Source organism: Neophocaena asiaeorientalis, unplaced genomic scaffold, assembly GCF_003031525.2.
Source record: "Neophocaena asiaeorientalis asiaeorientalis breed wild unplaced genomic scaffold, Neophocaena_asiaeorientalis_V1.1 scaffold106, whole genome shotgun sequence".
NCBI lineage: Eukaryota > Metazoa > Chordata > Mammalia > Artiodactyla > Phocoenidae > Neophocaena > Neophocaena asiaeorientalis.
This window is the reverse complement of record NW_020172597.1, coordinates 4,988,838-4,999,156: the sequence shown is the minus strand read 5'-3', so window position 1 is coordinate 4,999,156 and position 10,319 is coordinate 4,988,838. Positions and strand designations below refer to the sequence as shown.

General features: G+C 38.6%; 1 protein-coding gene across 1 annotated transcript in view; it reads left to right on the top strand.

Annotated features, from left to right (window-relative positions):
- The first annotated feature begins 4,517 nt into the window (after positions 1-4,517).
- Positions 4,518-10,319, top strand: part of LOC112395593 (polycomb protein SCMH1) — a 78,550-nt gene continuing 72,748 nt past the window's right edge. The window contains exon 1 of the mRNA XM_024738902.1: positions 4,518-4,756. Within this exon, the coding sequence (XP_024594670.1) occupies positions 4,546-4,756 (211 nt within the window). The 5' untranslated portion in view covers positions 4,518-4,545. The remainder of the gene's footprint in view (positions 4,757-10,319) is intronic.

Sequence of the window (10,319 nt, the reverse complement as noted above, 5' to 3'; positions counted from 1 at the left end):
GATAAAGATGTTAAAAAATAATAATAAATAAAATAAAAATAAATAAAAATTGAAAAAAGACACATGCACCCCAGTGTTCCTTGCCGCACTGTTTACAATAGCTTGGTCATGGAAACAACCTAAATGCCCATTGACAGATGCATGGATAAAGAAGATGTGGTACATATATACAATGGAATATTACTCAGCCATAAAAAGGAATGAAATTGGGTCATTTGTTGAGGCGTGGATGAGCTAGAGACTGTCATACAGAGTGAAGTAAGTCAGAGAGAGAGAAACAAATATCATATATTAACACATATATGTGGAACCTAGAAAAATGGTACAGATGAACCAGTTTGCAGGGCAGAAATTGAGACACAGATGTGGAGAACAAACGTATGTACACCAAGCAGGGAATGGGGCAGGGTGGTGGGAGTGGTGGTATGATGAATTGTGCAATTGAGATTGACATGGATACACTGATGTGTATAAAATTGATGACTAATAACAACCTGCTGTATAAAAAAGTAAATAAAATTTTAAAATTAAAAAAAATAAGGAAACACAAGCTTTAAATGATACACTAAACAAGATGGACTTAATTGATTCTAAATGTAAGGCCAGACACTATCAAACTCTTAGAGGAAAACATAGGCAGAACACTCTATGACATAAATCACAGCAAGATCCTTTTTGACCCACCTCCTAGAGAAATGGAAATAAAAACAAAAATAAACAAATGGGACCTAATGAAACTTCAAAGCTTTTCACCACAAAGGAAACCATAAATAAGACCAAAATACAACCCTTAGAATGGGAGAAAGTATTACCAAATGAAGCAACTGACAAAGGATTAATCTCCAAAATTTACAAGCAGCTCATGCAGCTCAATAACAAAAAAACAAACAATCCAATCCAAAAATGGGCAGAAGACCTAAATAGACATTTCTCCAAAGAAGATATACAGATTGCCAACAAACACATGAAAGAATGCTTAACATCACTAATCATTAGAGAAATGCAAACCAAAACTACAATGCGATATCATCTCACACCAGTCAGAATGGCCATCATCAAAAAATCTAGAAAGAATAAATGCTGCAGAGGGTGTGAAGAAAAGGGAGCCGTCTTGCACTGTTGGTGGGAATGTAAATTGGTACAGCCACTATGGAGAACAGTATGGAGGTTCCTTAAAAAACTAAAAATAGAACTACCATACCACCCAGCAATCCCACTACTGGGCATATACCCTGAGAAAACCATAGTTCAAAATGAGTTATGTACCACAATGTTTATTGCAGCTGTATTTACAATAGCCAGGGCATGGAAGCAACCTAAGTGTCCATCGACAGATGAATGGATAAAGAAGATGTGGCACATATATTCAATGGAATGTTACTCAGCCATAAAAAGAAACAAAATTGAGTTATTTGTAGTGAAGTGGATGGACCTAGAGTCTGTCATACTGAGTGAAGTTAAGTCAGAAAGAAAAAAAGAAATACCGTATGCTAACACATATATATGGAATTTAAGAAAAAACAAAGGTCATGAAGAACCTAGGGGCAAGACGGGAATAAAGACACAGACCAGCTAGAGAATGGACTTGAGGATATGGGGAGGCGGAAGTGTAAGCTGTGACAAAGCAAGAGAGAGGTATGTACATATATACACTACCAAACATAAGGTAGATAGCTAGTGGGAAGCAGCCACATAGCACAGGGAGATCAGCTCAGTGCTTTGTGACCACCTAGAGGGGTGGGGTAGGGAGGGTGAGTGGGAGGGAGACACAAGAGGGAAGAGATATGGGAACATATGTATATGTATAACTGATTCAGTTTGTTAAAAAGCAGAAACTAACACACCAATGTAAAGCAATAATACTCCAATAAAGGTGTTAAAAAAAAAAAAGTACAAACTGTTACCACCTAAAAAGCCATTCTTACAGAAAAAATAGATCTGTAAACTCCTGTTTGAGACAAAAGAGACGGATCATTCAACTTTTTTATATACCTGTACCTAAAATGGAAAGCAAATTGCTATTGTATGTTTAGATGCACTTATATAACGGCATGACATTTGAAAAAAAAAAAGGAGAATCTGCCTGCCAGTGACTTCCCTCCTGGTGCAGTGGTTAAGAATCCGCCTGCCAATGCAGGAGACACAGGTTTGAGCCCTGGTCCTGGAAGACCCCACATGCCACAGAGCAACTAAGCGCATGCGCCACAACTACTGAGCCTGCGCTCTAAAGCCAGTGAGCCACAGCCACTGAAGCCCACGCACCTAGAGCCTGTGATCCGCAACAAGAGAAGCCACTGCAGTGAGAAGCCCACGCACTGCAATGAAGAGTACCCCCCGCTCGCTGCAACTAAAGAAAGCCCATGTGCAGCAGTGAAGACCCAATGCAGCCAAAATAAAGAAAGGAAGGAAGGAGAGGGGGGAGGGGAGGAGGGAGAATCCACCTGCCAGTGCGGGAGACACGGGTTCAAGCCCTGGTCCAGGAAGATCCCACATGCCACAGAGCAACTAAGCTCGTGCGCCACAGTTACTGAGCCTGCGTTCTAGAGCCCGCTCACCACAACTAGAGAATGCCCGCACACAGCCAGAAAGACCCAACGCAGCCAAAAATAAATACATTTATTTTTTTTAAAAATCTGAGTCAATGGAGAGGGAAAAAGGGAAGAAAATTCAGTTGATTTTTAAGGAGAAAAAAGAAGTTAAAGGTACAACTTGAAAAATCAAGTTAAATAGAAATGTAGGCAGTATGATAATTGTAATAAATTTATATACATCAGTTATCACAAGAAATTAGCTTAAACTCATCAGTTTAGTCAGACATAGATTAGATTGTTTTTAAATCTAGCTACGTGCTATTTACAAGAGACACTGCTGAAATATGACAGGAAGGCGTTGAAAGTAAAAGCATATAAAATGTATACCATGCAAACCTTTATCAAAATAAAGCTGGTGTTAACTATACTGAAATTAGACAAAGACTTTGGTGCTAAAAAGCATTAAAGAGGTTAGTATCTAATGATAAAAAATATATACTTCACCAAGATGATAAAAGTTATAAATATACATGCTCCTCAAAAACATAGCCTCAAAGTAGGAAAAGCAAAGTTTGACAGAATTACATGGAAAATTTGGAACATCCACAATCATTAGGAAGTATTTTAATACACATCTCTCAAAAATTGATAAACAGACAAGAAAAAATGGTATATCAATCAGCATAAGCTAATCAGTATTAAATGTTGATCAATTTTTGAAAATCAGTTGCATTCCTATTTAACAGCAGCAAGTGGTTTGAAAATAAAATTTTTAAAGGTACTCTTTAAGATAGCAAAAGAATTACAATACGGCCAGAAAAAAATATTACAATATGGTTTGTAAAAAGCATGAGACATTTTTAAAGGAATTTTTAAACTTATACTGAAGAAGAAATCTACGTTAAAGAATACTTAACAGATGGAAAATACTGTCATGTTCCTGGATGGAAAGGCTCAATATCATACATACAAAGGTTACTTCTTCCCAAATTATAAGTTCACTGGGATTCCAGTCAAAATACAAGTAGGGTTTTTCTGTGGAACTTGAAAAGCTGATCCTAAAATTCATATGAAAGGTCAAGGAGAAAGAATAGCCAAAACAATACTGAAGAATAACAAGGTAGGGAGACTTTTTCTGCCAGATATCCGTTTAACAAGACGTTATTGGTACACGATCGGACAGTAAGACGAAGGGAAACAGAATAGAGTATACAACACTTTTTTGGAAACTTTATCTATGCAACTGCATTGCAGATCAGCACCCAAGAACTAGCTACACTACTGGAGAGACTGTACAATGGTACAACTGCTTTGGAGGGCAATTTAACAATATTTAATGAAGTGGAAAATGTATATATCTATCCTATAACCCACCAATTCTACTCCTAGGTATACACCCTGAAGAAATCCTGCCACATGTGAACAAAGGAACAAGTGCAAGAAGGGCCATTAAAACTCTTTTGAAATAGTAAACAATTCATAACCTTAAATGTCTGTCAAAAGAGAATGAATAAATTATGACATACAAATGTAATGGAGTACTATTAGCAGTTAAAATAAACTAGAGCTAAATTTATCAACATGGATATGTTTCAGAAACATAATGTTGAACAAAAAAAGCAAGTTGTAGAATGATATGTTCAGTATAATACTATTTATATAAAATTTAAAAGTATGCAAATGGTTTGTACATATAAAGTATAAAAACATGCATGGGGAAGGGCACAAAAGGGGATTCAGCCTTATCTGTTACCCTTTATTTCTTGGAAAAAAAAAAGGATCTGAAGCAAAGATGTCAAAATAATAGGATTAGCAAAGTAGTACTTTGGTATACTTTGAAATTCATTTAAAAGAAAGACTAAAGCTCCATTATAAATCCTATATAGCAGTCATTTTTTAATCATCCAAATGAAATAAGTCTTTTCGCATACATAGCCTCTCTCTTTGCATCTAGGTCTGTGTATTTCTGTCTCTCACTTAGGAACCACCATCACCTTCTCACAACTTCTTCAAAATGGGAATGAAGCTGGAAGCTGTGGACAGGAAGAACCCTCATTTCATTTGCCCAGCCACTATTGGGGAGGTGCGAGGCTCAGAGGTGCTTGTCACTTTTGATGGGTGGCGAGGGGCCTTTGACTACTGGTGCCGCTTCGACTCCCGGGACATCTTCCCTGTGGGCTGGTGTTCCTTGACTGGAGACAACCTGCAGCCGCCTGGCACTAAAGGTAAACGCTCTTAAAATTGGAACCCAAGTTGGTAAGGGAGCCTACCTAGATCTCTCATGGTCAGCATACCTTCACCAGTAAACCTCACTCCTAGGCAAAGGAGGAGCAAGGGCCAGCAACTTAGGTAAAAACCAATGTCTACTGAAGAGTAATCAGAAACAGTAAGAATTTAAATGTCACGTGAAGCTAGACATGGAGTTTGGCATAAAGTAAAAATTCCTTGCTCTAAATATCTTGGCTTATTTTCAGGCAACTAGCTTCTCATCTCTCTTACTCTTACTACTAGCCTGTTTCAGAGTTTGAGTAGTATCATTCTTGAGGTGCACATTCTGGCTTTGTAGATGAGCTGGAGTAACATTGTATTATATAAAAATACTTAACAAGCACAGTAGCATAATGGAAAAAGCATGTGCTTTGAAGTAAGATAGACTTAGATTTGAGGTCCAGCTCTGCCTTTTGCCAGTTGTGTGGCTTTGGTCAGTTAGTTCACCTCTGTAAACTTCAAAATTCCTTGTCTGTAAAAGAATACCTACTTCATAAAGTTACTGTGAAGAATAAATGAGATTACATGGGTAAAATGCTTACATAATATCTGACAAATACCAAATGCTAAACAAATGTTTTTACTGTATTACTGCTGCTATTATTATAGTTATTATATATTTATTATAGCTACTATATAATATGCTATATTATCATTATAATACTATTATTAAAATAACCACTACCTATGGGAGAGTATATATAAAGTACTAGAATAGTACCACAGAGTAGTTGAACAGTCAGTGATATTTCTAATGATCATGATGTTGGAGATCATCCAGGATAGAGCTTGAGGTAGCTCTTTTTTTTTTTTTTTTTTTTGGCTGAATTGAGTCTTCGTTGCTGAGTGCGGGCTTTCTCTAGTTGTGGCGAGCGGGGGCTACTCTTCGTTGCGGTACGTTGGCTTCTCATTGCAGCGGCTTCTCTTGTTGAGGACCACAGGCTCTAGGCACGTGGACTTCAGTGGTTGTGGCTCGCGAGCTCAGTAGTTGTGGCGAACGGGCTTTAGAGCGCAGGCTCAGTAGTTGTGGCTCACGGGCTCTAGAACGCAGGCTCAGTAGTTGTGGTGCATGGGCTTGGTTGCTCCACAGCATGTGGGATCTTCCCAGACCAGGGCTCGAATCCATGTTCCCTGCATCAGCAGGTGGATTCTTAACCACTGCGCCACCAGGGAAGCCCGAGGTAGCTCTTAATAAAGAAAATAAATAATAAGAATTTCATCCCCTCAAGTACTTGTGAGTCTGAGGGAATGGAAAGTCACCCTTCCTATTGTCTTTGGGTTTCTTTTCTAAACCTTTATCAAATTCACTCATTCAATTAGCCACGTATTTATGTAGCACCCAACTGTGAGCCTAGCTGAGGATACAGCAGTTACAAGATGAAAAACATTCATGAAGTGCTCTCATGACACTTCCATTCTAGAGGGATGAGATAGTCAATAAACATTTAAGTCAAGAAGTAAACAAGATGATTTCAGGTAGACAGTTTCTCCTAAGGAAATAAAGTATGATAAGAGTGTGACAGTAAAGGTGTGATTATGAAGAGAGTTACTTGTTTAACAGCTTTATTGAATATAATTGAAGTAAAATAAATGGCACATAAAGTATATAGTTTAAAAAGTTTTGACATATGTATATATCCATGAAACCGTTACCATAATCAAGGTAATGAACATATCCATCATCCCCAAAAGTTCCCTTGTTCCTCTTTGTGGAGGGGCAGCTTTTTTAGATACAATTTTTTTTTAGGAAAAATTGTCTGAAAAGAGATATTTGAATTCAATGACAAGAAGAAGCCATCCAAGGAAAGAGAATTCCAAGTAGGCAGATGTGACAAACCTACAAGGGTGTTGAGACACGAATGAGTTTATTATGTTTCAAGGGCAGAAAGAACACTGCTCTGACTACAATGCACTGTGTGAGGGGCAAAGTGGCAAAATCGTGTAGGACCTTGTAAGCCAGAGTGAGAATTTGGATTTTATTCTAAACATAGTGGGGAATCATTAGAGGGTACTATGTAAGGGAGTAACAAAATCTGATTTACTTTTTTAAAAAATCACTTGTACTTGTATCCAAGAATACAAAAGAAACTTAGGACTCAACAATAAAAAAGATAAATAATGCAGTTGAAAAGATGGGCAGAGGACTTGAATATTTCTCCAACGAAAATATACAAAAGGCCAATAAGGACTTGAAAAGATGCTCAGCATCTTTAGTCATTAGGGAAATGTAAATCAAAGCCACAATGAGATACCACTTAACACCCATGGGTATGGATATAATCAAAAGACAGACCATAACAAGTGTTGGCGAGAAATGTAGAGTAATTGGAACTCTCATACATTGCCGGTGAGATTGTAAAATGCTGCAGCCACTTTGAAAGCAGTTTGGAAGTTACTCAAAATGTTAAACATAGAGTTACCTGTGACCCAGCAAGTCCACTTGTGGGTATATACCCAAGAGAATATAAATCATATGCCCACACAAACATGTACCATGAACTTCATGGCAGCATTATTCATAACAGCCAAAAAGTTGAAATAGCCCAAGAGTTCATCTGATAAAAAGATAAATAAAATGTGTTACATCCATATGAAATATTTGGCAATAAAAAAGAGTGAAGTACTGATATATGCTGTAACATAGATGTACCTTAAAAACATTATGCTAAGTGAAAAAGCCAGTCACAAAAGACCACACATTTGCAGTTATATGAAATGTCCAGAATAGGCAAAAACAGAGAGACAAAATACACTAGTGGTTTCTAGGGGCTTGCGGGGCGAGGGGAGGAAATGGTAAGTGGCTGTTAATGGGTATGGGGTTTCTTTGGGTGAGGATGAATATGTTCTGAAGTCAGATGGGGATGACGTTTGCACAACTCTGTGAATCTACTAAAAACACTGAATTGTGCACTTTAAAAGGGTGAATTTTATGGTATGTGAATTACATGTCAATAAAGCTGTTACGTAAAACATCACCTGCGCTGCTTTATGGAGAATGGGTTGTGCCATGGTAACTGCAGAGGAGGAAAAGATAGGGTTGCTTGGATTAGGTTGGGGGCACTGAGTGGAGAGAACTTGAGATGGGGGCAGTGTAGAGGAGAGAAGACAGACTACCTGCCTCAGGAAAGTGCTACTCCTCTATATGCTTCCAGAAACAAGTGCCCTGGGGTCAGTGTGAGAAATCCATTGCCCTCCCTCTGCCGACTCTGTGAGATAATCTCTCTGTGGAAGTAGCAGGAAGAGAAGTGCCTTAAAAGTGATAATGGAGTCATTTTTGCTTTCTTGAGACTAAAACAGGATAAGCCTTGGTGCTCCAGGGTATATTCAGTTAGTAGGTTGATTTTCTTACTTTCTTGCTTAAAGAACTCTGCTATTTTAACTGGTAAATCTCCTAGGGCAATTGGGCAGTTCTCAAAAGCCAAAGGAGCTTGAGAATCTTTGTGTTCAGAAATTACTGGACACGAATTTTTTTCTGACTGCATGCTATGCTGATAAGAAATACGGCACACCATGTGGCTGACGGTCGCAGAGGTGTTTGCTGGCTCTTTCCTTCTCTTCAGTGTATCTCTGGAGATCTTAGATTTTTAACAGAAGGACCAGGCTTAGAAGGTAGGAGGTTCTTCCAGTTGGCATTTCCAGACCAGGTCCTTCGGTCATCATTCCAGCAGCTGGGTTGTTTCCTGCAACAACTCCCTCCTCCCACACCTCGTACCCTCAGTAGAGCTTATAATGTAGCTTTCAGTAATAGAACTTGGGCCATCTCAGTGTCCTGGCTAAGAAGCAAGTGATACAACGTGGAAAAAATGTGATTACTTAATTCATTTCACAAAACAAGATGTTCTCTATGTGTAAGCCTGTTCTCTTTCTAATCATACTGTCTCTTTCCTTTCTACCTCCTGGTCATTAGTGTGCAAATGTTAAAAAATTCAAGTATTATACGATTGTTTCTTGCCCACAGTAAGTAGGAAAAATTCCAGTATTCATTTGATGTTCTTTTACACACATTATTTCTTTTTATCTTCTGCTAAATCTGAACTAGGTATTATTTTCAGATACATTTTATTTATGAGAAAAGCAAAGTTCAAAAGATTAAGTGACTTGGTTCTATTGATAGCTGAGTCTAGAGGGAGAGGCCATGGAGATCTTTTAGTAGGGCCATCACTTTGAGCCATATTACCTTCACACATCTTCCTGTATACTCTCCCCATTCTCCTTTGGGCTCTCTTCAAAGCTTCATTTGAGACCCTGGGTTTTGGCGTCCAGATCCTGATATGAAATAGGAAAGAAGCAGTGTAGCGTAACATCAGAGAATTGAAATGAAGCCTAGCCCCTGCTAGGGCACAAGCTTGTTTTATGTCTTTGAGCCAGTCATTCCTTGTCTTTGAGCAAGTCATCTAGTTTGAACTAGATGATCCTTGAGGGTCCTTCCACCCCTGTGTAGTGTACAGGTTCCTGACCTTGAGGATAGGTAACAGTTGACTCCTATGACTGTTTTCTACTTGATCCCAGATCCATCAGCTCACCTCCCACCTAACTCTGCACTCCACTCACACAGGGCTCTGCCTCTCTAAGGGGACTCTGCATGCTAGCTGTTTCTCCTTTGTTAAGCCAGTAGGAATCCTTTTTTAGGTCCTAAACTCCTGGGCCAAGCCACTTCTGATGAGCAGCAAACACCAAGCTTGCAACTAATCCAGGGTACTGGTTATAAAAGGCTGAAGGGTTTTTTTTAGCTGATCGCTTTTTTTGTGTGTGACTTAAAACTAAAACAGAGGCAAGCTTTACTTTTTAAAATTAAAAAACCAAATAAAGAGTTCAGTCCACTTGGCATGACTATAATGTTAATTAAGCATTTAATGATCTACTAAACTGCCCCCTCCTTTGCTGTGTGTTCAGGTGGGCAAGACAGTTTCAGATTATAGCTTAGCTTCCTGTGTAATGAGATCCAAGCTATTTCATTTTTTAAAAATATTTATTTATGTATTGGTTGTGCTGGGTCTTAGCTGAGGCACGTGGGATCTTCCTTGTGGCATGCAAACTCTTAGTTGCAGCATGCACCTGGGATCTGGTTCCCCAACCAGTGATCGAACCCTGCATTGGGAGCGTGGAGTCTTACCCACTGGACCACCAGGGAAGTCCCTGTATTTTTATTATGTGTTAATATATTATTATTCTGGATTATACATCAGTCTCTTTTGTCTTCACATAGTGTGAATTTGGTCTGGCTGCTCTCTATGCTGTTGCAAATATGATGGTCCAGTAGAGGTGCAGCCCTTGAGCACACCTGTTGGAGTAAATGGTCAGCCAGGCTTCCTTTACCCTTTCAGTCTACCCTTTCTACCTGCAGCATCATACGAAGAGAAAATTTTCAAAATCTGACTTACTGCTGTGGCTGAAATGCTGGAGAGTACTCTCTCTGACCTGGAGAGTAAGAATTTGATACTTAAAATCAAAACTCAGAATATCTCTTCCATTTTTTTTTTTCTGTGAAACATTTTTTTTTTTTTTTTTTTTTTTTTTTTA